The sequence below is a fragment of the Glycine max genome, chromosome 10 (assembly GCF_000004515.6).
Source record: "Glycine max cultivar Williams 82 chromosome 10, Glycine_max_v4.0, whole genome shotgun sequence".
NCBI classification, from domain to species: domain Eukaryota; kingdom Viridiplantae; phylum Streptophyta; class Magnoliopsida; order Fabales; family Fabaceae; genus Glycine; species Glycine max.
In genome coordinates, this window is record NC_038246.2 from 39793971 (window position 1) to 39821801 (window position 27831).

General features: G+C 33.9%; 4 protein-coding genes across 7 annotated transcripts; 2 read left to right on the top strand and 2 right to left on the bottom strand.

The window, feature by feature from the left end:
* Positions 1–4309: 4309 nt before the first annotated feature.
* On the bottom strand, positions 4310–19891 carry LOC100782387 (pentatricopeptide repeat-containing protein PNM1, mitochondrial). 4 transcript variants are annotated; one of them, XR_005886656.1, is made up of 3 exons: positions 18143–19891; positions 16808–16888; positions 4310–4480 (listed from the first exon to the last, which is right to left on the bottom strand). XR_005886656.1 is itself a non-coding variant. In XM_014763202.2 (2 exons), exon 1 carries the CDS (start codon positions 19690–19692, stop codon positions 18163–18165), a length of 1530 nt encoding a protein of 509 aa, XP_014618688.1. In that variant the 5' UTR covers positions 19693–19891; the 3' UTR covers positions 16506–16888; positions 18143–18162. The 4 variants fall into 4 exon arrangements, 1 of the variants encoding a protein (XP_014618688.1); XR_005886657.1 differs by lacking the exon at positions 4310–4480 and adding an exon at positions 9016–10576; XR_005886655.1 differs by lacking the exon at positions 4310–4480 and adding an exon at positions 15855–16092.
* LOC100781847 (auxin-responsive protein IAA16-like) lies at positions 5305–8557 on the top strand. The gene is made up of 4 exons (NM_001252824.3): positions 5305–5748; positions 7616–7951; positions 8040–8101; positions 8189–8557. Exons 1-4 carry the CDS (start codon positions 5489–5491, stop codon positions 8224–8226), a joined length of 696 nt encoding a protein of 231 aa, NP_001239753.1. The 5' UTR covers positions 5305–5488; the 3' UTR covers positions 8227–8557.
* Positions 9337–10086, bottom strand: LOC102669302 (uncharacterized). Its single transcript, XM_014762760.1, has one exon. It carries the CDS (start codon positions 10084–10086, stop codon positions 9337–9339), a length of 750 nt encoding a protein of 249 aa, XP_014618246.1.
* A 6832-nt stretch (positions 19892–26723) lies between the features above and the next one.
* LOC100782927 (pathogenesis-related protein PR-4) lies at positions 26724–27827 on the top strand. Its single transcript, XM_003536076.3, has 2 exons — positions 26724–26981; positions 27340–27827. The coding sequence occupies exons 1-2, from the start codon at positions 26724–26726 to the stop codon at positions 27508–27510; spliced, it is 429 nt and encodes a 142-aa protein (XP_003536124.2). The 3' UTR covers positions 27511–27827.
* The last annotated feature ends 4 nt before the right edge of the window (positions 27828–27831 follow it).

Genomic DNA, 27831 nt, shown 5'->3' on the forward strand with positions numbered 1-27831 from the left:
TGAGCCACACTTTCGGGTTCCTGGGCCTGAGGATACGAACTCTAGTGTTTGAGGTTGCTGGACCTTGGCTTTCTTTATGGAAGGCTTTTTGTTTTCTAGCCCAATGATGCATTCATAGTGTGTAGTTTACTATAATCCTTTGGGTTATTCTTCCTGCACCATTCAATTCTTTTCTACACCCAGCCAATTTTTTGAAATTTCCATTTTTCCTTTTTGTGTGTTGCATGTTCATTTGAAATTTTTGGCACGTCCCTTGGTCTCCTCCTCCTCCTCCTCGAAGCTGGTGTTGGAATTGTTCACAGTGTGTGTTTGTTGTTCGTGGCTTCTACCTAGTTTCTCCTCCAGCAATTTCCTTATCATTCTCCACGAGTTTCCTCTCCTCCGCTGCCATGAGTAGCGTTGCGTCATGGATGATAAGTTTTTTTTTTGCCTTCGTTTACTCTATATGTAGGCTGAATTGGGCTAAAGTAAACCCAACCCAACCTATTTTTTATCACCCATATAATTTGCTTGATACCATTCAATTTCTTCCACACCCAACCAATTTCCTTCTACAACACACAAAAGGGCAAAATGGGAATTTCACAAAATTGGTTGGGTATAGAAGAAAATTGAATGGTATTAAGCAAATTATATGGGTGATAAAAATTAGGTTGGGTTGGGTTTACTTTAGCCCAATTCAGCCTACATTTATGTTGATTTTTTTAAACTTTGATATTACATTACATTAAAATAACTTGGACTATAGTCTTGAACCTAATTGGGTTATGATTCGATAAATTTAAAATTATACATAAGTAAGGGATAATAATTAGAAGTAATAAGCATATACGACTTTTTAAATGTAAAGATAATCATGGTTATCAAACTCTCGAGTTAACTTGTTAACTCTTATGAGTTTACGAGTTCACTTGTACTTTGCGAGTTAACTCTTTTTTTAGTAAACTCTATAAATTTTAAGTAAACTCGATAGACTATCGAGTTTATCATTGTGTCAATGAGTTAACAAGTTAAAAATATTAGATCAAAATATAAGTCACTTTTAATTGTTTTCTGTCTATTTAACATTCAACATACCTTTCATTTAGCGTGTTATTCTCAAATACAAAATTATCACCTTTAATAATATTAAATCATTGTTCTCTAATAACATCAAACCTTCGATAAGAATGATCTACTACTACTATAACATCTACAAGTTATTGTCTAGTAGTGATGTATTATTACTAAACTTGATTATTTAAATATTATGAACTTTATGATTTATTATTTTGTTTTATTATATTGTTGAAATGTTTAATTAATATCTTATTTATAGATATTTTGTTATTATTTTTATATGAAGTAAACTTTTATGAGTCTACGAGTCGAATCTATGGAACTCTCACGAGTTTATGTAAACTCTTGAGTTTGATAGCCTTAAATAATACAACAATAAACCAACTCGGCCACATCCTTTCCTCCACCGAACCTATCCTCATTCTTACCTTTCATATGTCACCATGGGCACTTTAGGGATACCACGAAAATATAAATATAGTAGAAAATTATTAACTTAAGTGATTTGATATTTGTGTTTTTTAATTAAGGATTGGAGTTCGTGCTCGAGAGTTGAGTTGCATGTATAGGTATCACTTTACCTTCAAATAAGTTGACTTGATGGAAAGAAAATTAGACAAATATCAAATAAAAAGTCTCATATACATCTGATTAATAAATTTGTGCATTTATAAAGATTGAAAATAGAATGACTTCAATTCTCAATCAATTTTAAGCAAATAATACAAAAAGAAGATAAATAATGTCATTTGATTACAAATGACATCATTTATAACTTTTAAAATAATCATAAGAGATTATAGAAGAAAAATCTATTAAAAAACAAATAAAAGTTAATAATTTTATCTAAAAAGAAAAAATGTAACTATTTGTATAATAAAAACTATAAAAAAACCAATATTTATCTAAAACGAGAAAAATATCATTATTTTCACAACTATATAAACATTCCTTAGAAAAAAAATTACAGTCCTAATTAAGGTTTATCTTCCATCGCATTTGCTTTATCACATACTAGTTGAAAAACAGGCACTTCGTGCCCTGTGCTTTAACTGTCTTTTTTGTTGTTTTTAGTTAGATATAATTATAATAATTGTCATGTTAAAAAGCTATTAGACCGTAACTACTTATAATTGTGAGTAATTTTTAAAAGTTGTTGAAGGATAAATTAGGAATAATAAATGTATAAACAAAAGGAATAATTATCTTTATTAATAATTATAGATAATAAATGTCATGTTAGAAAGCTATTAGACAGTGACTATTTTTTACGATGAGTGATTTTTAAAAGTAATTAAAGGATAAATTTAAAATAATAAATATGTACATCAAATAATAAGATAATTATCTTTAGTTATGGGTGAAAGGTTAACAAATATTTACTAGTTAACAATTTTACATCAGTGTTATACTTAGAGGAAACGGTAATTTGTTAGCACTTTTTAGTCTAGGAATTAAAATTGAAACTTTTTTTTGAATAAAAACCAACTTAAAAGATAGTATTACATATAATCGTCAAGATACTGATGAATATATATATATATATATATATATATATATATAGTGTTATTATAAAAAAATGATAAAAGTGAAATGATCTGTTTTTGAGGTAAAAAGACATTATTGGTTCATCGCACTCTCATCACACTAATGTCATTCGTGTGGTGTAATAGCTGGTACATGGGATTAAATAGTACTAATAGTACTTAGAAATAAAGGCCTACAAGGAGAGACCAGGGAGGCCAGGCACGTAGGACCAATGGATGGGGTCAATTCCACACGAGAATCTGTGTGATTGGTTGGTATTAAGGAATGGGACCAATGGGTCCTCTGTGTCACTTGAGGATGATAATGAATAGGCTATGCTCTGAGTAATAACTTCAATTCTCATCCATATATTTGCTAAGTAATTATATATTCATACTTGCATTTGCCATTTGATTTCACTCAAGTGAAAAATCAATATACAGATGAAAAAAAAATATATACAACTGATAATCATTTAATTGCAAATAAGATTATTTACAGTCTTCAAATTTGTCATAGTAGATAAAAAAAATATTTACCTAAAAATATTATTATCTCTACAATAAATATTATAAACAATAATAAATGTATATAAAAAATATATCATTACTTTCACAAGAAATACTAGAAATTTCGTTAGATTTACATATTTTTCGGGACATTCCTCACCTCCATTTCGGGTTATGTATCACCCTTATTGCAAGTCCTGGATCACCAACTACCAAGATTCCCCTGTTTCATTCAAATCACCATCACTGCTATAAAGAAAATCATTCGAGAGATTCGTATCCCGTCATGGCAATTCCTTTACTCCACCACTGCATAATGTTACTTGCTGACAATTTAATTAACTTACGTGATGTGGAGAAAATCATTGCATTTACTTTGTTAATAGCTTGTAAATTTCGAGCATCCAACACATTTTGCATTGTTGTTTTTCTATTGGTGGTTGGAGAGTCGGTGGACAAGATTAGTTCAGTGTCCCAAATAAAAAAAGCTCTTATCCTAATCTCATCAAAATGTCATTTCACATATGGTTTTGCCAATATTGAATCATTCATATTATTTTGGCTAACGATAGGCACACAGATATATGCCAATGTTAATTTTTTGTTTGAAAAAAAAATTATAAATAACAAAACCAAATTTGTTAAATGGTTACTGTACGTATCTAATTCTCTGGGTTAAACTCTACCGGATGACCCCTTCAATCTTAATTTATTTATATTTATGCACTCGAGATTATGATTGTGTATCTTTTTAGTCTTTTCTTACATATTTAATCTTTTCATATCTTTTATGAAATCAGACAATGTATCATTCGATTTTTATTGGATCAACTCGTCTAAGATTCATTAACTCGAATGTTAAACCATCAAACTCAAATACAATGTTGTTATATAACTCATATTAGACTTAAAAGATAACGAGATTTACACTTTAAAATTTAAATATTTTTAGACTATATCTCCTTCCTTAGGCATGATCTAACTACATGATCAGTTACATAAGTTTTCCATTTTCCTTTTTTTCAGCCATTAACTCGTTTGAATGTCTAATTAATGGTGTTTTGTGATAGCGTATGAATAGTCACAATGGAAGAAAATTCGACAATCGTCTCAACGCAACGACAGATTGTTATAATTGCGTTGCCAACTCATTGTTCAGCATGTCAATTATCAAATACAGTAATTAATAGGAAGCAGAGCAGACTCGGAAGAAATTAAAAGCAAGTAACAATACTCTACCTAATTTGAAAATTTGAGACACGATACAAAATTATTTAACCCATGTTTTTTCCGTACAAATTATTTAAACCAACCTATGTTGATGAAACCGAAGACAACGAAACTTTTAATGCAGAACTGGGGTTGGACCCCTCTCTCGAGGGTCACTGCGAAAAGTGAACAAAACATTAGTGCTGTAATTAAAATGATTCAATGCTAGTCATAATAATAGGAAAGCTTATCTCTCTTTTTCTACACATTACATATGATCCTTAATTGTAAACTCTATCCTTTTTTATACTAATTGTGATTTTTGTTAGAATATTTCTAAAACCTCGAAACAAATAGACAAGCTCAAAGGGAGTAGTACTACCATACCTACCAATAAAAAACGGAGTAGTAGTACTAGTACTATAATGAAAAAAGATTCCCTCATTGATGATGTTCCTCTAGTAAATTCAGGCTAGTTTACGGCAATGATTAAATATTCGATAAAATATTAGGAATTATTATCTTCGTAAATGTATCCTTATATTTATTTAATTTTTAAATATTTATTATAAATGATAAATATGATATTAAGACACTAAAAATAACTTAAATATGAATAAAGATATTAGTTCCATATTTTAATCAGAATTTTTTTTAAGTAAAAAGATAATAAAAAAAATGGATGAAAAGTTAAAAAGTTGAGATTGTAAAAAAAAAGAAAGTGAAAAAGTTGAAAAGGAAAGAAATAATTGTAAATTGGTGGTGTGGAGGCCAGGAAGCAAATACTAGTAAAAGGCAGGCAGGGGCACAATGCCAAACTGGGATGTCCACTACCCGCACCACAATCATTCCTATCATTACATCATCCGTGACGTCACCACCCGACAACCCACGGATGATCCAACAACGGAAAACCGCAACACGTGGCAGCATCTTAGCGGCGCGGTTCCCTCGCCCCACTGCACCCCATATTATTATCACCAAAACCATCGTTCAAGGCAAGACTTCTTTCCATTTCCCATTTTCTCATTCTCTGTTTCGCTTTCACCGAGTAACTTCACTTTCCCCAACTCCACCTGAGAAAAAGATACCCATAATTCGCACGCACGCACGCACGCACTTGTTCTGACTCAGTGCTTGTGTTGGACGCAGAAGAACCAGAAAAGAAAAACAAGCACGAGGAGATGATTAACTTCGAAGAAACCGAGTTGCGACTCGGCCTCCCTGGCGGGTCTGCGAGTGATCACAACGAGTCAACAACGGTCAAGGGCAGTGGTGGAAAGAGAGGCTTCTCTGAAACTGCTTCTGTTGATTTGAAGCTTAATCTTTCTTCCAGTGATGACTCTGCCTCAGATTCACCTTCATCTGCGTCTACAGAGAAGACTACCACTGCTGCACCTCCTCCTCCTTCTCGAGCCAACGACCCTGCAAAACCACCTGCAAAGTAAGTTCTTCTCCTCCTTATGCCTTCCCTTCATTTCAATTCCATATGGATGTTCCCATAGAAAATTTGGTTCTTTTTTTTTCTGTTGATATGAAGTTTTAGTTTGAGACTAAAATTTGAGGAATCTGTTTTCTGCTTTGCTGTGACTTTTTTCTTTTATCTTGTCATATGATCTATAGCCTGTTAGATACATATTTAGATTTTGTCTGAGACATAGAAAGGGTAATATATAGCTGTTGAAATTTTTTTAATATTTTACTTGTTTTTGAAATAAAATTAGGGTTTGTTTGGATAGAGAATTTTAACAGAGGAAAGTAATTTATTAGAAAATTTGAATTTCTGATTTAGAATTTATTGTTGGGATGTTTTTTTAGGAAGAATTTAAAATTTTAGAATTTTAAAACAGAATTTTAAACAACTAAAAATCTGGAAATTCAATTTCCTTCTAAAAAGTGAGAAATTGAAATTTTCTTCTTACATTTTTCTTCAAGAAAGTCTTCTTAAAAAAAAATATCGTCTGAAACTCCTAAAAGGTGTGAACATTGAGGAATACCTATAATTAATACATCAATCATATCTTTTCTTTTTTTTTCATCCTCATAATTTTAATTTTTTTTATTCAAATATAAAATTTTAAAAATAAAAGAATTTTAATTGAATCATTTAAAATTCATAAAATTTAAAATTTAAAATGAGAAGAACGAGGAATTCTTGTTTAGAGATTTTGAGGAGGGAGAAAGCAAAACAAAAAGAAACATTGATTTAACTTTCAATTGAAAAAGATAATAATACAAAGATGCAGCTGTAAGTTACTTAGAAGTTTGTTTCTGATTGAAAAGGTGCAGTTGAGTAATTAACTAGTTATTATATTTCTTATTGCTGATCTCTGCCTAGCTTTACTGTCAACTTGGTATTTTAAACATGTTCGAATTTGATTGTAAGAAAATAAAACTAAAAATTCGATTGTAAATTTTCTTTAATTCGAAGTTGTATTTTTTTTTTTTTTGCATGTTATAAAGTATGATTGCTTCTCAAAGTATTTTGAAAAATTATTTTGTAATAATTTTGAAGTGTAATTTGTAAGATTTTAGTTTAATTCACTTGGAGTCTAATTGATACGGCATACCATTAAATAACTGTCTAAATTTGTCTAATGTCAATAGTACATTAAAATTGAATTATACTACTACGTATTTGATATTTTTTTCTAAAATTATTAAACCTTGACTTTAAAACCTTTTTTATTTGATTTCTACCATGAAAATTACTAATTTAAAGACTATAATGAATTGAGATCGCACATAATTTTGATAGACGTTGATGTTTTTATTTAAAATCCCTTTGGGGTAGTTTATATAGTAATTAAAAAGTAATAAAACGTAGAGTGGGTGTGCAAATTAGGCATTTGAGTCATGGAGTGTGAAAAGAAAATTGTCATCCTGATAATGAGCAAGGAAAAAGTGTTGAAGGATGGCGGAATAGAATGGCAAGCAAGTTGATTTTTCTTTTGCGGATTGCATGGTTGGTTGTCGGGTAGACAGAGGAAAAGGACAAGACACATGGAATCTTTACTTTTTCCGTCCATTCAATTCAACTCTTTGAAAGGGTGAATTCCAGCAAAAACACCAAAATAATGCGGAAAGAGGATAATATAGTCCACCACGCCCCCCTGTCCTGTCACCTAACACATTGCACATACCCATTTGCTATATAAAATTTGGTGGCTGAAATTAGTCTTTTAGCGAGTTGGGTGATATCCAAGAAAAAAAATAATTATGATGAAGCAGTTATGCTAATAAAATTGAAATTATTAGTAAGAGTGATTAAGAGGAAGAAATATTGATGGTGATCAATGTTGAAATTGCAGGGCACAAGTGGTGGGTTGGCCACCAGTTAGGTCATTTAGAAAGAACATAGTTCAAAGGAACAAGAATGAAGAGGAAGCAGCTTTCGTGAAGGTGAGCATGGATGGTGCACCGTATCTACGAAAGGTGGACATAAAGTTGTACAAGAGCTACCAGGAGCTGTCAGATGCGCTGGCTAAGATGTTCAGTTCCTTCACGATTGAAAAATGTGGGTCCCAAGGGATGAAGGACTTTATGAATGAGACCAAATTGATAGACCTTTTGAACGGCTCTGATTATGTACCCACTTATCAAGACAAGGACGGAGACTGGATGCTCGTCGGTGACGTGCCCTGGGAGTCAGTTCCCCCTCTTCATTCCCTTATTTCCCTTTTTCTTTCTTTAGTTTATCATTCCCTTATACTACTCTTTTTCACAATTTCACAGAATGTTCGTTGAATCATGCCAGCGCCTTCGCATAATGAAAGGTTCTGAGGCTATCGGCCTTGGTTAGTCATCATACAACTTACTCTTAATTCATTACTATAAGTCAGAAGAAAATTATTATCCTAAAATTGTTTATTTCTTATTCACAGCACCAAGAGCCGTGGAAAAGTGCAAGAACAGAAGCTGAAGTGATTTTAGGGTTCGGCCACAACAATCGGCTTGGTTGTTCATCTGTGTCACAAGGAAGCAAATGTACTCGAGCAAGATCGAGTCTCTTTTAGGAATAAGAGTTTAATTATAATTATTATTATTATGTGTCTCTGTAATTTTCTTATATGTGTATTATACGAATGAGAAAATAGTTGGAAATTCGTTAGGGACAAGAAATAATATAGAAGATGTTTATATGATCCCGTTTTTGTTTCCAGGTAAAAATATGTGACTTTGTCCATTCTATTGCCTGCTTAATGATAATGTCAATGTTTCCAGTTTATCTTAACAGGGTTTTGTCCCCTCCCATTTTCATTCAATTAAGTACTGTGCAAGATTCCTTCTCATTATGATCAAAGCTCTCTTGTCTGTCAAATTATAAGAGGCGTAGTTGGTTAAGGAGTTAGATACCTTCGGATCTCTAAACAAAGAGATAAGGTGGACCCGGGCCATGTGCTTCCTGCTAGTCTGTTACGAACTACATCGAGGGATCCACTATTTATTCACATGTTCCCTCTTTTTTTATTTATTCTTTCTGGTCTCTCAAATACAATAGGAAAAAAATTAATTAATTTCATTTAAAAATATATTATCGTTTAGTGAAATTTGATATCAAAAAGGAAAGTAATTAAAAATATATGGACGGGTTAATTTGTACTTTTGTTATTATTTTTTTATTTTTTAATGTTTTGTGTACAAATTTTAAAAATAGGAAACAAATTAAAAACAACGTGACAATTTTATAATTAAAAATAAAATAAAATAATACAAATACAAATAAACGTTCCCTTATATCAATTAAACAATGTCTACATTAAGAATGATAGGAGGAATTAGTTGATATATATTAAGTCAGTGGAACTCAATTATGGGGTGATGAAAAGACCTCACCTTTCTCTTTGGTTCTTTGTATTTTTTTTTATCAGTAAGGATTACTTTTTATATAAATAAATGAGTACTAGAGGTACTAAAATACAAATGTATAAATACCCATGGTAATGGTTCCGACTGAATGGAGTTTAGATTGGAACCACAACCAGGACAGTACATATTAGTAAAATCTAGTGACATTCTATGTTGCTAATCTTTACTGATACAAAATCTCTGTTCTAAGGTTATTAGTCCATTGATTGAAATGCATTGAAAAGTCTTTCTTCATATGCCTCAGCCATGTCCACAACAGGAAAGCTGCCTCATCCATCACTTTGTTGTTGTTGAATGATTTATTGGAGAATATCATCTTGTTCCTTTGTTGCCACATAGTCCAAGTCACGGCCAGCCACCAACACTTCCATCTATTAGCCCTAGTCCCCTCATTCAATATATATTCATGGTGTAGGAAATGTTGTCTTGGATCATTCGGCAAGGCTGCAGAATTATTCACCCAGGATAATGTTTCCCACCAGATAGGTATGACTTTACTACAGTGGAAGAACATATGTCTTGCTTCCTCTTCCATACTTGTACAAAATGGGCAGCTTCTATCCATGAGCTCTACTTGTCTCCTATGTAAGTTTATTTTAGTAGGCAGCCTATCTCTAAGTAGTCTCCATACAAACACTCCATATTTAAGTGGCACCTTCAACTTCCACAGCTCCTCAAAAGCCTGATCCTGAATCCCCTCAACTGTTGTCTCCCTCATCCATTTGTAAGTTGTTTGTGCCGTGTATCTCCCACTTGGATATGCCTTCCACTCCCACTCATCTCTTCTATGTGTGTGGATAGTCTTCCCTTCAATGTCTTGTAGGAAATTAACAACCATTGGGATCTCATTATCGAACAATGGCCTCCTCCATGATAAATTCCACTCCCAACCCCCTTCCTTATGGCCTCCCATCTGCTGGATTAATTTATTTTGCTAGCACAAAATTAGGAACAGTCTAGGATATTTCATTACCAGTGAGGTCTCTCCATCTAACCACTTATCCTCCCAAAATTTGATCCTATCACCACACCCAATCCTTCATTGTACACCTTTTTTTACATCCTCACCTTGTTGTGTTGTTTGGAAAACCGACTTTAGGTCTCTCCACCACAATGACTCATAATTATCACCATCAGTCTCATCTAAACCCCTCCACCCATCATACTTAGACACCAGTATCTTCGCCCACAACTGTCCTTCATTATGAAATAGGTTCCATCTCCATTTGCCAAGCATAGTCAGGTCGAAAGTGTGTATATCTTTGATACCTAATCCACTTTTTTCTTTTGGAAGACATATTGTCTCCTACTTGATCCAAACAATCTTGTTTGTTTCTGTTTCTCCTCCCCATAGGAATCTGCGTTGCAGGCTGACTAACTTGTCCTTCACCTTCTTGGGAATCCTGAAAAAAGATAAAAAGTAAATGAGAATAGAAGTTAAGACTGACTGGATAAGGGTAATTCTCCCTCAAAGGAAAGATATCTCTGCTTCCACTTAGATAAGGCTCTCTCACGCTTTTTAATGATAGGGTCCCACAGTTGCCCTCTCCTTTGATTTGCACCTATAGTTATACCCAGATAGACAAATGGGATGGACAACAAATCACAGTTCAAACAACTGGCTGCATCAAAGTTCCACCTCTCCGACATACCGATTGCACCAAAACTACTTTTTGGAAAATTAATTTTCAGGCCTGATGCAAGTTCAAATGACCTCAGAATTGCTTTAAGTGCTTTCAAATTCTCCATTGATGCCTCTCCAAAAAATATTGTATCATCCGCATATTGGAGTATGCTTATATCCACATTATTTGAGCCCACTTTGAATCCCCGAAATAAGTTTTTGCTACATGCCTCTCTCACCAGTCCAGTCAGTGCCTCTGCCACAATATTGAAGAGAAATGGTACTAGTGGATCTCCTTGTCTTAGCCTTCTTTGTGGGGAGAACCTATACGAGGGGCTACCATTTACCAATACCAAAATAGATGCGGATTTCAAGCACCCCTCTATCCACTGTATCCATTTGGAGCAAAATCCCAACCTTCTAAGCATATAGAAAAGAAATTTCCAAGATATCGAGTCATATGCCTTCTCATAATCCACTTTGAGGACAATACACGGCTTTTGTCTTCTTTTTGCCTCATCAACCACCTCATTTGCTATCAATGCACTCTGTAACAGATGTCTATCCTCTATGAAGGCGGACTACCTCTCATCTATTATACTTGACATAATCTTTTTTAGTCTGTTGGCTAATAGCTTGGTTACTATCTTATACATATATCCAATCAGTGATACTGGTCTGTAGTCATCCAGAGCCTGGGGATTTGCAACCTTGGGGATTAAAACTATGAATGAAGCATTGCACCCCCTTGGAATGATTCCATTGATGTGAAATTCATCCAAGAATCGCAAGACATCAGGTTTTATTAGATTCCAGAATGTCTTGATGAATTTGAAATTAATTCCATCTGGGGCCTGGGCTTTTTTGGCTCCCGCATCCCCAAACTGCCTCTTTTATCTCTTCCTCCTGAAATCTGGCCGTTAGCATATCATTTTGTTGATTGCTAATGGTCTAAAATCTAATACTATCCAACCGGGGTCTATGCTGATCAGTCTTTTGGAATCTATGCAAGAAAAATAGTCTGGCTACCTCTTTTACCCTTACCGGCTCTTCAATCCATGCTTCATTGATCCATACTCTATTCAGATTGTTATTTCTACGACTTGCATTAACCAACAAATGGGAAAATCTTGAGTTGCAATCACCTTCTTTGACCCATGTAACTCTTGCCTTCTGTCTTAGTAAAGATTCATGAGATTGTGTAGCTATCCACAGATCTTGAAGTTGTTTTTTGATTATCATCTGTTGAAGAGAAAGTTGTCTGTTAGCCAAGTTCACCTCCAACTGGTTTAGTTCTCCCTCAATCTTCTTATATTTCTTAAAAGTATCCCTAAACTGGTCTTTATTCCATGTCTTCAGCCTTTCCTTCAACTTCTTTATTTTTTCTTTAAGCACGAAGCCACCCCACCCACTCTGCTGTTGGGACAGCCAACATTCCTTCACTATTGACTTGAAGGATTTGTCCAAGAGTCAGCAATCAAGAATCCATAATGGCTTTGGACCCCAATCTACAAACTTTGACCTAAACAAAACGGACAATGGTTGGAAAAATTTCTATCCAATGGGTGTTGGATACTGCCTGGCCATTTTGTAAGTCACTCTAGAGAGACTAGAAATCTATCCAACTTGCTTCTTGCAACGCCATTGGGTCTAAATCATGTAAATTTTCTTCCAACCCATGGCACTTCCACCACCTCCATATCATCAATCCATTCATTAAATTCCCTGATACTTTCTCCTCCATCCCCCTTTGACAGACTCCCATCCTTTTCACTGGATCTCTGATGTTAAAATCCCCCATAATGCACCACAGTTCCCCCTGGTTGGCTGTTTTCAGTTGTTTGATGTTTTCCCATAGTATTCTTTTACTCTGTGTGTCACATGGTGAGTATATATTTACAATATGAACCTGCAATGCCTCATTAATCCATAGGCCTGTCAAGCAAATGAAGCCATTCCCCATTACTTTCCTTTGTAATGTGAATGTATTTTCAGTCCACATACATAGCAGTCCCCCTGCAGAATTAATTGCTTGTTGCACCTCCCAAGAGACTGTTGTATCCCCCCACATTGCCTGGCACATTGATCTCTCTATACTTTCTTTCTTGGTTTCCTGAATACAAATCATGTCCAGCTTCTCTTTTTTTACCAATCTCCTTATTGCAGCCCACTTCACCGCTCTCTCTAACCCTCTTACATTGTATGTGATAATATTCACGAGTTATGACTTATATTCCCCACTTTCTCTGCCTCTTTTTTGTCTCTATCCTCCATTTGCATCAATTTTTCCACTATCCTTCCCTGTTCTTCAATCTCAGTTACTCCCAAATTATTTGCTATTTCCCATATCATTTTTGTTTCATGCTCCTTGTTTTCCGCTACACGTGGCATGTCCACAACCCCTTGGTTTATTGGCTCTCCTCTTTGCTCAGCTTTGTGTTGGGTGAGCAGATTTTCATCCTCATTATCCCGAATCTGCTCTTGTTGAGGGATTATTACAGTTTCTTGCACCTGGGTATTTGGTCTTTGAATTGCCGAGCCATTTGTTTGGGCTTCAGAATGTGCCTCTGCTCCCTTCATTTGCTTTTAGCACATCCTTTTTTCTAGAGTACACCTGATATGCTGTAGCTTTCACTGTTTTTTTATATCTTGGGGCCTGTGGTGTTGGGGTTGTGGGGGGGGGGGGGGGGATATGGATAGGAAAAGCCATTTGATTTGCGGTTTCGACCTGTGGTGTTTGGGCTTGCAGCATGTGGTATTGTGGTTGTTGGGGGGCTGTAGCCTTTTCTTTTTCTTTATATTTTGGGCTTTGGTGGTCCTTTTTGTCATCACCTTTTTTATTTTTCTTCGAACTACTCTCCCTTGTCACGTTCGCGCTTCTCTTTACCGACCCATGCTCCTGTACAAAGCTCGCGAACTTGCCCGCTTTATCATTGTCCTCCCGACAACCTTCGAGGTACCCACTAGGTTCCTTTCCTCTAATAGCCTATGTTCCCTTGTCCCCCTCGATTTTCCCCCTACCCGTTTTGCACCTCCTTCTCCGACCTCCTCTGCAGTGCCTTTTGTGCACTTCGAAATTATCCGTCAGTCGCAACCAATAACCCAGTGGTCCTTACGGTTCATTTGAACCACTGGGTAACGTCGCACCCCGTGCGTAGTTGTCTCCGCCGTTTGAGGTCGTGTCTTCCTGTCGCGGGCCATCAGAGTTTGATCGTTCCTATCGCCTCCCCATATCTTCTATCTCCGACGGCTCTGTTTCCTTTGACATCGACGACCCCATGCAGCTACCATCAAAGTCGATTTCTTCCAAGGACGACGCGATGCTGCTTCTCCTCCATTGATACTTGTCTGCGTTACCACCTCGTTCCTCCAGAATACGTACCTCGTACACCTCTACACCTATGTGTACTTCAACGGTGTGCTGTATGGCCGATTTCCATGGTGTTTTCACAAGTGTCCACGCTCTATCCAACTGCCAATGTTCATCGGCATCGTCATTGATCTCCACCAGATCACCCAGCACCCCCACTATCTTCTTGATGGAGATCGCATCCCAGGCTATCACCGGGATTCCCTAACACTGCACCCAGGCCAACCTGTAGCTCGGCGGCAAGTTGTGCATCCATTTTTGAATCGAATAGAATAGAGGCGGCGTTCCATGGCAATCTTTATGCAACAAATTTTCTGCTTTTGCATCATTCAGTCCAAGCAACAGTACCATGTCGCCTCCTAGGTACTTAGCTGAGATATCCACCCCAAAATCCCACCACATTTCGTCTTCCACCTTATCAAACATCGTCGAGTTCGACAATCTCCCTACCCACGCGTCTTTAAGCCACTTCAACATTTCGTCGAAGGGCTCGAGGTATATTGAGGATGACCTCCCCTCCGCGGCTCTTTGCTGCAATTCTTCTCCCTGCTACCACTTCCGTGTAAGATGGTTGACTTGCTCCTTCACCTCTCTGTTTATGGCTCCATGCTTCAATTTTGTTCACCTGTTGTGGCTCTTGCTGTTTGACATCTGGATTTCTATTTCCTCCCCTCCGCCTCCCAAATCATGGAAGATTGACATATAGCTTCATTCCTCCAATCACTATATTGTCCAGTTGCCTCTCCAGCATGTATTCGTCGTTTACGTCTTTGTAATACACGAAACCGTACCTTCTACCATTCTTGTTGGTTTGCTTGGAGATGAACACCTCCTTGACGTCCCCCCACCTCTTAAAATTGCTGCCACAAATCCTTCTCAGTGATGTCGTCAGAGAATCGTGTGAAATAATAGGATGATATCCCTCTTCGATCTCGCCAGTTTGTCTGGTTGTTGTGGTGATGTTGTCCATCCCTCGTCCTGGTGCCTATCCGTTGAGGGCCCGTTCGGAATCTCTCTCTATGCCTAACTCTCTCCCACCCCCTATGTCTCTCTCCTCTCTCGCCTCTCATTCTAACTCAGAAACAAGTTAGGTTGTCATAAATCTTGGTTCCTTGCATGGTTTCATGTTCATGATAATTGGCAATCCACCTGTTATTGGAAATTATAGTAGGTGCTTAAAAAAAATAGGTAATACGTAAGATAGATCCTACTTGTTCTAAAAGAAGTACAGAGAAATTAAACCCAAGCAGCCATGTTTTACACAGATCTGACTCTAGCACATAATGGCTAGTCTATGGCATACCTGACTAGTGACTAGAGTCTACTACAATCTTCATTGATGTAGATAATCAAATCCACTCGAAAATCTGGTTCAACATGGGTCCTAATCGACTAATCGTGCTAAACTCAAGATCCAGACAGCACATATGGCAAGGCTCCCAGACAAATAAAATTCAGATTAGTTAGGAATAACTGAAACAGACATAATTTTCAGTTTGCTTTGGTGTAGAACTGTCAGCAGCAACAATACATCATTTAGATGCTTATTGCTCTTCCATCTGCAACGTCCTGGAACTTCCAGTCCCAATTGTTGAAAGTGAAAGCTTGATTAAACAAAATTAACATCCAATTTTAGACGCTTAAACGACACTTAACAGAAACCTTTTAAGTAAAGTTTCAATCGCAGTTTAAAATTAAAAAGTACGGGCTTAAATTAACATCTCAAGTTCTCAATAACTATATAACCCAATAACTAAACTAATTATACATCATTTTCACCATAGAATGTTACAGACTTGCAGTATAATCGAACAGGGAAATATAACTTACAGCAAAATATGGCTTTGTACGGCGAAATCCTGAGTTAACTAATAGATGCTCGGCATGACATTTAAGAAAATCGTTTTCAACACATTCTAGTTTACCTTGAAAATTGAACAAAAACGAAGAATTATACGTTACTTCTCCCATACTTTTTGGGGTCTAGGATCACAGGTATCTTCTAAAGAAATCAAGATTATTTTATTCAAATTTTAATTTTAACCTTTCAGTTAAATCCAAAGACTAAGATTTACTCCTCTTACACCTCACTGGATAATATATTAATATCCTATATATATGTGGGGGGGGGGGGGGGGGGGATTAATGATCCCTAATCCACCATGTTGTGGAGAATGCTGCCATAGAGCATTGGCGTTGGTAATACTCTCAATATGTATTTAAATTTTAAATGCACACAATTATAGCAAGGAGGCTTTTCTATCTTTAGAAAAAGAAATAGGATTAGACAATATAAGAAGAAATAAGTTACTAAAATTACAAAAGATAGAAACAATGAAAGGGAAGAAACAATAAGAATGATAGACTACACAAAGAGTCACATTGTCAAGTAATATTTGTTCAGTTTGATTAGATATTCAATACAGAAAATAACAGATTATCATGATCAGATATTGCAAAAAGACAATAACGATAATTCTTAAAAAAATGAACGAAAGAAAAAAGAAAATTATGCAAGGTGTACTTAAGCAAGGGCAATTTCACAGAAAATACATTGATCTGCCACATGTAATTTCAACAAAACAGTATTCACTCTTCAATTATATCGACATAATAAAGTCTCCATAATGAGTATAATACCTGAAAAGTTTCACCAAGGTCCATGGTATGAGCTAGAATACATCCAAGACCTTTATCTCCCGACTTCACTTTTCTGATTGACTGCATTTTCGCGCATGAATCATATTCCAACAATATGCAAATGTGAAACAAATTAAATTTTAGAAAAATCCAAATCCAAAGAGACAAACAAACTCCATGTAAGAACTTCAAAGATGATTTTAAAATGGCAATAAACCCATACAAATCATCAAATAAGTTTGCGAAATTGAGATATACATTCCAAAAATCAAGAGAGAACGGAAAGTAAGATGCTTTTCAAACCACCTTTATTTTCTTAATCATTATCTGAACATATTAATACAAGAATGACCTTAGTGAAAAAGTATGTTTAGAGGTAAGCATCACTAACATTCAGTCCTTGGCATTAGTTGCTAAGTCTCAACTATAAAATGGTCGATGATTACAGTTAATGAGCATCATCAGTAAAAAAAACAAAAAAAAACAACATATGAGCCATGGTGTTGCAGGAAATCAAAATAGTCATATGCGGCTCAAAGAGACAATCAGCAATCTCAGGATGAGAAGCATGACCATGTGGTACACATCACGATTGCTAATTAGACATTCAAGGAAATGACCAAGTCATAGGAATTTGGATCAAAATAGCACATTGAGTGCTGTCAATTAATTAAGCCTGTAATGATTACTTCGCCTGATTCTTTAAACATTTGGTGCAGAATAACATCTTGGTTTAACACTATAATCTGACGTGCAGCTTCTTGTTCTATATACTACAAAGTGAGTTGTTACAATCTGCACTGCGCTTAAGTTTTATGCTTGCCTTTTCAGTTTCAAATGCTGAAAATTCAGCAATAAACCTTCCAGCAAAGCATTGGATATTAGCTTATGAATGGGACAGACTATGGCAAGAGACAAATACATAACAAAAATCAGATTAAACTGAGACATCGTTTGATTATTCAATTAGCAATTCCAGTTTTTTCTGCTACTTTGGGCATTAAGACCTCTCATACCTTAATAGATTAAATTTTTCAGCTTTTGACTCCAAACTCTGAATTCTCTCAACAGCTAATTGTTGCACACATTTAATTTATCGTTTAGTTTGTACCCTTTCTTGATGTAAATGTCAATAATTCATTAAGAAGCCCATCATACATCTCCCAGAAGCAGAACCAACATAAAGCAGCAAGTACAAAAAATTATTTCTGAATATGTGGCGGCATATATGTCCTAGAGAGGAGCCATTTCCATACAAAGATTTATCTCTGAATATGCAAAACTAACAATGAGACAAAGAAAACGATGATTAAATAGGGAAATATATTCCAAAACCTTTAAAGTACAAAAAATGATCAACGACCCATCACTCGTTTGGGCTTCTTCACATAACTCAGCCGAATCTGTTTCAGGCGGCTTCTCTTCCTAGCCATTTTCTCAGGCAAGGTTTCCCTCTTCTTCACACCCTTGACAACCTTCTTCTTCTTCTTCAAATACCTCGGGTCAACAGCATACTCTTTGAGTATCACAGGCAACCCTCTACTCTTTGCTTCATTGAATAGAGCATTAACCTTATCAATACGATTGTGGGCACCCAATTTCCCCATCAACAAGTCATAAGTTATAACCCCGGGTTCACACCCATCATCCTTCATCATAGCAAACACACTCAAAGCATGATCAACCCTCTCAATGCCACACAAAATCTTGAGGAACTGATAGTAAGCCTTCTTATCAAGAAACTCACCAAAGCCAGCAGATCTCATCCTATCAATCATTTCATCCCCCTCTTCCAATCTAGCTGCCTGATACAAACTCCTAATCAGAACAAGAAAAGTAGTCTCATTAGGGTAACACCCCCACTCTCCCATGCTGTGCAACAACCCCAAAGCATCCTCAGTCTTCCTAATTTTACACAAATTCGTTATCAACACATTGAATGTCTCCGTATTCCTTGGAACGCCGCGGTACTCCATCTCCACCAGCACTTTCTCCGCCTCCGAATGAAGCTGAAACGGATCCTTCTCGCGACAAAGCTTGCACACGCAATCAAGCATGGCATTGTAAGCCCCTACACCAAGGTCAAATCCTCCACGATACATTTCACCAGCGAGCCTTTGAGCTTCATCGAGCTTCCCATCAATGCACCACCCTCTGATCAACATATCACACGTGGCTTCGTCGGGGAAAAACTCCCTCGCCAAATCCTTCACCATTTTTTCCGCGTAACTAGCGAAACCCTCCGAACACAGCTTCTCTACGACCACCTTTAAGGAATCACGATCACGCTTCAGCCCGTAGTCTCTCTCCATTCGCTCGAAGAACTGAACCGCCTGGCTGGACCGGCCCGCGCGGACGAGGCGGTCGATCGCGGAGGCTAGGGTTTTGGGGCCGGCGGCGGGGGAAGCGGCGGCGAGGACGTCGTGCGTGGCCTTGAAGTCCTTGCGGCGGCCGAAGTAGTCGACGAAGTATGAAAGAGTGTCGTCGGTGTGGGAGAATTGAGGGTTGGAAGAGAGCCATTGGTGGAACCCTAATACAGTGCGGCCAGCTTGAGGGGAGAGGTTTAGGGTTTGGAGAATTAAATTGGGGGTTGGAGTGATGTGGGAGAAGCTCAGGTTGAGGCGCTGCGAGACGGAGAGAGCGTCCGAGTCTGGCTCTTTGAGAAGCTCTGAGGAGAGGGAGCTAGCAATCTCATCCGTTTGGGTTTCCGATGAGAAATGTCTTGTTATGAAGAACGAAGGGGTGAAGAGAGTTCGAGAATAGAAATGGGAAGAGGAATGTCGGGGAAACAGAGGAGAGTGATGAATCGGAGAGGGAGATGTGAATGGTAAGGAACGAGAACGGAGTAAGAGCCTCCGAAGTTGCAGAGACGCTAATGGCGGCATGATTAGGGTTTCAGAGTGAATAAGAACGGGATGAGAAAGGAGGAGGAAGAAGCTACAAGGTAATCGTGGCAACCGCAAGTTAGCCCAATTCAATTTTGGGCTTTTCGGCTTTGTTGGGCAGTGGGGTAAATTATTCTCCCTTATTCTTCCTACACCTAACAATTTTTTTTATTTTTTTTACAGTATGACATAATTGCACAAAATAACACAATCAGGTCCATTTAATACTTATTAAGGTAAAACACAAGAAGAGTAACATAAACTAATTGTTTGATCTACAAGACAACCTTTTTATTTTGTGAATTGCTTGGGGATAATGAACATCACAAGTGAAAAACAATATCAAATTTATTATATATTTTTTTCACTATTAATTATTTTGATGCAATTCATATTTTATTATTATAATGGTTATAGATAATAATAATAAAAATAATACAATATATGGTTGTGTGTGTGTGTGAGTGAGTGAGAGAGAGAGATAAGAGATCAAATTATACTATTATAACTTTGATAATTATTATACTATTTTTATTAATTTTTATTGATTCAATCATTAAATTATATTTATGCATTATCAAAATTGAATAAGAAAAAAGTAATCAAATGATTTATATTTTAATATATTTTAAAATATTTATATTATGTTAAATTTAATTTGTATGAAAGATGTAATAAATGATTTTAGATTAAAATAAAATTTCATTTAAGTGATTTATGTGAAATGAACTTTCAATTTAATGATAAGTTTAATAAATAAATTATGAAATTGAAAGTTATAAAATGATATAATAATTATAAAATATATAATTTGATTTTTTTTTATAAATAGAGAGTCAAAGAGAAATAGAGAGGGTAAAAAGTTGACCTGAAAATTAAGGAGGGAGTATTAGATGAACCAGATTAATTTAACGGCAAGAAAAAATGAACGGAGATTGAGTGGTTAGTACGCCAAAATGTGACGAATTGGGCATGAGACCAGAAGACTTGGCAGCCTCATCGTTTTATAATCATCCAACCCAACCCACAGTGGCTTAGATTTGTTTACGTACTAATCTCGTTGGGTTGAGATTGTTTTCTAATAGTGCGTTTCTGGATAAAATAAAGAATTTAATAAAAAAAATCCTGTACCCTATACTAATTTTCTTTTACATTTCTTTTTAATCATGTTTGTCAAATTTCACTTGCATTCAAACAATTGCTGCTTTGTTATCTGGAAAGAAATTTAAAATATTATCAATACACTTTTTAATAAAATATTTCTAACAACTCTTTACTGTTGTTTAAAATTTATTACAAAATTACGAAAGATATTCATCGTAAGAAGTGATGAGACTTATAAAATTTTATAATTTTTAATAACTAAATTAATTAATAAGATAGAATATTTAAAAGAATACATTCCTAACGTTTCTAATTCATCAATGAATACTTAAATAATTATTGTTTTTCAAAAATAAAATAGTGTGATAAAATATTAATTATTTTTCTTTGCATATTTTTAAAAATCTTATATACTTTATAAAAACTTTCAATTCAACTAATTGAATAACTAAAATCCTATTCTATAAAGTTATTAAGTAATATAAATGTGTAAGTTTGAATGACACTTCATAACTTTTTATACAGTTCGAAATTTATCAATTCAACCTTTAAATCATTTAATACTATTTTCTAATTAAGTACATCAAATTTCACTTGATTCAGATATTTGTTGCTTTATTATCAATAATAGACATCTACTCGTATTTTAAATAATTATTATTCGGCAAAATAAAATTAATTAATACAGAATAATTTGTGATTAGTTGAGAGTATAAAATTTCATATATGGAAATATATAAAAATTAAACTCCAAAATAAAGAAAAATATAAAATATATTTCATTACAAATATTTTTACACACAAAAATGATCGAGTATTCTAGCGGCAAGTGCTCTGTTGCTATATATAGGTACAACAGCCTCAACTCTTTTACACACAAAAACTAGAACCAGATGAGAATTGTAGAGTAGAGAATGCAGAGCGGCTTAAGGTTATTGGGTGTGGTGTGTGATGATGCTAACAACAAGAGTGTTTGGAACTTGCTCACTGTCAGTGCCTACTGTTCTACCTGGGATGCCAACAAAAATATATGTCTACTAGTCTCCAACCCTTACACATGCACAGGTTATTTGGTAAGCGAGTTTACAAACGTTGATTAACAGTAAAATAAAATTAAAGTTAAAGTCAAATATATAAAAATGCAAACCTATAGTCATAGAAGTAGGAATAATGACACCAGGAATGACATTGTTTTCATAAAATAGACATCGAGAAACAGACTCACGAATAACATCAATATCTACTTGAGGGACATCAAACAAAAACTACAAAATAGATCACTCACAGCAGTACCCACATCTTCGTCTGAAGTAAAGAGATAAGCTACTTTTTTCTCTTAAAAATAAAAAAGAACAAATAAGATAAATCCAATTGCAAATGATGTAAGCACTGCCACAACTATAGAGAACTTTGCAGCTTGTGAGGTTCCTCTTCCAAGTTCATTTACCACTCTAACATTGCAAAGAGTCTAGGACACAATGCTCTAATAAGATGTAACATTAAAGATTAATTTTTATTTTGACTGCATGATGTTATTTTATTTTATTTTACCTCTTTTATCTTAATTGAATAAAATCATTTTAGTTAATTCCACCTTTTTATATGTTTTTCTTATTTATATGTATATGGGGATAGAGGGTGTCACAGAACAAGTCTCTTAGTGGTGTATTATTTTGTCTATGAATAAAGGATCATGAGTTAAATTCTCATTAAGATATTTTTTATTTTTCATTTTATTTAATCTTTTTCCTAGACTAAAATTGTTTATTTTGAAAAATAGGATGACTAAATATCTTGATTTAAAAATAGAAAAACCAAAATTATAGATTTAAAATTATAAGAGGATCAAAATTATAATTTAATCTAAAAAAAATAATGATCCTTCATGTTAATTAAAAGAGACCCAAAAAGGAAAAAAAATAACAAAGAAAGAATAATGTAGATGTGATAGATGATCTAACGTAACAATATAAGAAAGATATTCAGCCCAAAAAAAAAACAATATAAGAAAGATAAAACAAGATGATAGGTATCAATGTAATATTTACATCCTACCCAAAAAAATATATTTACATTATTGATCAGGTTTTCAAACATAGTTATTTATAAAATAAAATAAAAGCTGTACAGAATACAAGGTTATTTAGTTAAAAGCCAAAATGAAGCCTGCTTTAGATCCCATATAATACACTCGAGTTTTTTCATATGTGAAAAACAAAATCCAAGCTCTTTGATATGGTTAAGAGACCATGAACATATAACTGGACAAGACAACATAGCCTTGGAGAACTACTCTTTTTTGTGTCAATTCCTTATTCATATTCTAAAGACAAGAAATGCGCAATTTGCGGCTAGGCTAGCTCTAATTTTTTGTCTCTGAACCTTTTGTCCAATCTCAATCCAGTGAAAATTGCATCATATGCTAAGTCATAGGCATAGCTCTAGAAGATAGTAATTATTATAATTAAACTACAAAGTGGAACCAATCAATGTTTAAATGAAATTGCAGATAGGATTGCAGAAACATATATACATTGTCCAAGCTGCATGTGCGTGATTGTGAGATTTAATTAAGGGACAAATACTCAGGTATTGACATACAAGTGATAAGTTTTTTTGAGAGTTTTTCTACTGAGAAGCTCTCAAAAAGAAGTTATAACTTATCCAAACAAGCACATATTAAATTGAGAGTTATATATTGATAATCGTTGCGTGCAAGGGAAAAAATCATATCTTTTCTATTTTAGACTGAAAATTTCAACGTAAATCAACTTCTTAATGTGACCACCATCATTCAGTTTATTCCACAAAATTTTCAACGACAATCTTTGATCCAGATGGGAATTTTTTTTAAAAAAAGAATGGTTTTACTGGTATTAATCAACAATATGTAATATCTTATTCTCATTTTAATTTAAATAAGTGGACATATATAAGAACTTCCAACTTTCAGTAAAAAAAAAAAAAATCCAACTTTAAGATAGCTTATCAATTAAATTTAGACAAATTCTAGAGTGTACAAGTGTTGTAGGTCTCACACCGTGCACAAATAACAAAAGATGTTAGATTTAAGCTGGTGGCTAGGATAAAAGTATGTAATAATAGTCTTTTAACACACATGATTATATTTGTTTATCCATCAAAAGACATACTCAGGTGTAGAGCTGTCAACCCTGGTCCATATGGATTAGGACCATATAGTCCACAATGTTTTATGGGCTAGGGCCGGTCCATGAGAATTTTTTTTTCTTTAATTCTCATAATTCAAATATATATTTTAGTATAATATTTTTTAGTTTTGTATAAAGGAAGTTGACCGAAATCAGTCAAAATTAACTTAGTTAAGATTGGCCGAAATCAATCAAAATTTATAACATACTGTTTTAAAAATATATAAAATAGAAAAAAAAGCACTGTAACAAAAAAAATGTCCTCTACTTAAATACTTTCTTTTATTCTTTCTGTTATTTCAAAAAAATTTAGTGAAAGAATTTTTCATTTTATGAACCTATATATTTCCGGCATGCAAATAAACGAGAATGACCCGTCTAAGTAGAGTGATATCTTACAAGCTTAAATTTTAAAAGGTTAAATTATAATTCTAATCTTTCAACAATCCTTAATTCATAATTTTAATCTTTCTTTTTGTTAGATTTTGGTATTTTTATTTTAAAAAATTTATAATTTTTGTGAAATCTTCAATTATATATATATATATATATATATATATATATATATATATATATATATATATATATATATATATTATTTTGGTTCAGTTAAATTTTAAACTTAACATATTCATTTAAGATACTATAAAAATAATATAAATAAAAAACAAAAGAAATAAATGAATGGAATATTAAGAGTCGGATGAAAATTATAAATTTTATAAAATAGGGTCAAAATAAAAAAAAATGAAATGAACACAAGATGAATTCCGTGCATCTTATTAGGCATGTGTTTTTTTTAAGACAAAGGAATGAGGGGTGAACTTACTCCGATGATGGTTTGTCTTCACAGCAAAAGCTTCTCACTGATTTGGATGTTTTTTAATATCATATTCAATATTCAGTTCAATCTAAAAAAGAAAGAGTAAGCAGCATGCGAGTGCGTCTTTTTATGGGCAAACAAATACAATTAGATGTATTGAAAACCACCATTACATACTTTTATCATAATCACCCGCTTAACACTTGTGTAGCTTATAATTCGCCTTAATTTTATTCCATATATTAGGTATATAAGACTTTTTTTTCTTTCCCTATTTGGTAGGTTAGATTAATCTCTCTCTATCTATATAAACTGTCCCGTCATATCTATGTGTTGTTGGTTGGACTTAGGGCGGGTAAATGGGGTAAGTCCATGGATCAATCCACGGGATATATGATTTACGTGAATTATGAACGAATTTTTGTTTTTAAAAATTCATGGTTATATAGAATTTTGGTCTTAGCCTACACAATCTACCAGCTATGTGGATTTAGCCTGCGAGTTGACCCGCGGGTTAATCCGCAAACTCAGAATCACCAGTTAAGTCCAATTTAAACCTAATTAATCTTAAAAGTTCAGTCCAATGTTTTTTTTACATTTATGTTAAAAATTTATTTGATTATGTTAAAATTTTTGTAATTAAGTATTTTTTAGAAATTTATTAAAACTTTTTAATATATATATATATATATATATATATATATATATATATATATATATATATAATTGAGTGTAATTGATTATTTTTTTAAGAGAAAAAAATATTTTGGCTCATAAGATCCCCGGATAAGGACAGACCAATATTTTAAATCTATTTAAGAGTGCGGGATAAGTTGACTCGGTTTGTGCCAATGCGGACTTATACAAGTTGACCTTATGGGATGCAAGCCAACCCGTTTACCCACCCCTAGTTGGACTAGTATTACCAATATATTATCTTTTTTTACTTGCTTCTTTTACTCTTTCTCTTTTTTTTTTTTAACCGTGTTTTCTTTTTTTCTTCGATGCAAAGCACGGGCACCGCATGCTAGTATAAATTATACTAATCATTCCATCATTAATAAATTGATCATTCCTTTAAAAAGAAATTAATCATTAATAATTTTATATAAAATATAATTTTTATTAAACCAAACCATACTACAAACATTCTTATTAAATACAACTAGATTTAGTTACTTATACCCACAATTAACCCTTGTAATAAGAAATTACTAATACAAATATTAAAAAATAATTTATAATTATTCATTGTTGATATAAAATTATTTTATATGATAACAAAAGATATATTGTTTATATCATTAGTGTGTTGCTCACATTTCTATTATAAATTATTATATATTATAACTGTATAATAATAATAATAAATAAATAAATAAATGATTTTACAAATTAACTTGTATATAATTAACTATATGTTTTAATTTTGATTATACTCACTGTTATTCTAAAATTATTTTATATTATAATTTAATCATTTCATATTTCATAGTATAGTTTAACCTCCCAAATACTAATATTATATAGTCAAATTACTCAAAAAAAAAATTATATTGACATCAGTTCTTAATTAGAATACTATTTCTTACACTTATGGTTTTTTGATATTTTCTCTTCTTTCTTCTATCTTCTGTCTAGAATGATTAACTAATTTACCGCATTAATTATTTTCGATCTGAAGATTGAATATTCCTTCAAAATATAAAATATTAGTCCCGAATTGCGTTAAAGACTATGTAAAATATTGTAATGCATGTAATTCCAATGTTACACGAGGAAACAAAATATCAGTTTGCAATTTGCATAAGCTTTGATTTTTACTATAGTGATTGGTGCCGGCCTCAATGAAACCTATAAATGCAAGCACATTTAATTCGATCAACAGCAAGGCAAATTAAACGGCCAAATTAATCGAGCTTAACATTATAACAATGATGACAAAGCTTACCCTATTTGTCTTGTCCATGGTGTGTGTACTAGCTTTGGCCTCTGCGCAAAGTGCCATTGTGCAGTCTACATATCATTTATACCAACCTGAGCAGCATAATTGGGACTTGCTTGCAGTGAGTGCATATTGCGCCACTTGGGATGCAAACCAGCCATTCTCATGGCGCAGCAAATATGGTTGGACAGCCTTCTGTGGACCTGCTGGACCTCAAGGCCAACCTTCTTGTGGCAGGTGCTTGAGGGTACGTATGCTCCACTCCCTCATTATAGAATCAGGAGTATTTCTTAATCTATTGAATTATAAATTAATTTTGTTTGTGATATGTGATTATTATTGAAATTTTACAGATGATAAAAATCAAACATAAATTCTCTTATTAAATATATCGTTCAGACTCGTGTAAACGCAAATTGCATCAATCATTTGATTTATAGATTCTACTACTAATTGACCCCATAAAAAATGTTATTACTTATCTTTACAGGATTTAACTTTAATTAACATACAAATCATAAATTTTCTATCTTTCTTTCTTTATTTTTGCTTTTGATTAATCAAGAAAGCATAATTATTTATATGTTGTTGATGGGGGGTTGTAGGTGACAAACACTCGAACAGGAGATCAGCAAATAGCAAGAATTGTGGATCAATGCAAAAACGGGGGGTTGGACTTGGACGTTAGTGTGTTCCAAAGACTTGACTCCGACGGAAGTGGAAATGCTCAAGGCCATCTTATTGTCCACTATGAGTTTGTGGACTGCGCTGACTAAACATGTCTTTGATTTGTAACTGAGCAAATATATTAATTGTAAGGGGCTAAGGGCTATCAGGTCAAGGAGGATTTATTGATTCCAGCTGCACGATTATTTTTACTATTTGGATATGAAGTTATGTTAGGTAGTTACCAATTGTTCGAAATTGGAAGGAAGACTGTTTTTTTGTTGTTTTATTTCGTTTCATTAATTTTCCATAATAAAAGTCTTACGTGAATTTCTTTAAAGTGTTTTCTTTTTATTTACCTTTTCGAGCTTGAAATCAAAGTTGCAATATAGCGGATGCATATATAAAGTGTATATTTGTTTTTTTTAAGC

Coding starts and splice junctions, on each gene's coding strand:
- LOC100781847 (NM_001252824.3), top strand. CDS start 5,489: ATGATTAACTTCGAAGAAACCGAGTTGCGACTCGGCCTCCCTGGCGGG. Junction 5,749..7,615: donor CCTGCAAAACCACCTGCAAA/GTAAGTTCTTCT, acceptor TTGAAATTGCAG/GGCACAAGTGGTGGGTTGGC. Junction 7,952..8,039: donor GTCGGTGACGTGCCCTGGGA/GTCAGTTCCCCC, acceptor ACAATTTCACAG/AATGTTCGTTGAATCATGCC.
- LOC102669302 (XM_014762760.1), bottom strand. CDS start 10,086: ATGGGAGGCCATAAGGAAGGGGGTTGGGAGTGGAATTTATCATGGAGG.
- LOC100782387 (XM_014763202.2), bottom strand. CDS start 19,692: ATGCCGCCATTAGCGTCTCTGCAACTTCGGAGGCTCTTACTCCGTTCT.
- LOC100782927 (XM_003536076.3), top strand. CDS start 26,724: ATGATGACAAAGCTTACCCTATTTGTCTTGTCCATGGTGTGTGTACTA. Junction 26,982..27,339: donor CTTGTGGCAGGTGCTTGAGG/GTACGTATGCTC, acceptor GGGGGGTTGTAG/GTGACAAACACTCGAACAGG.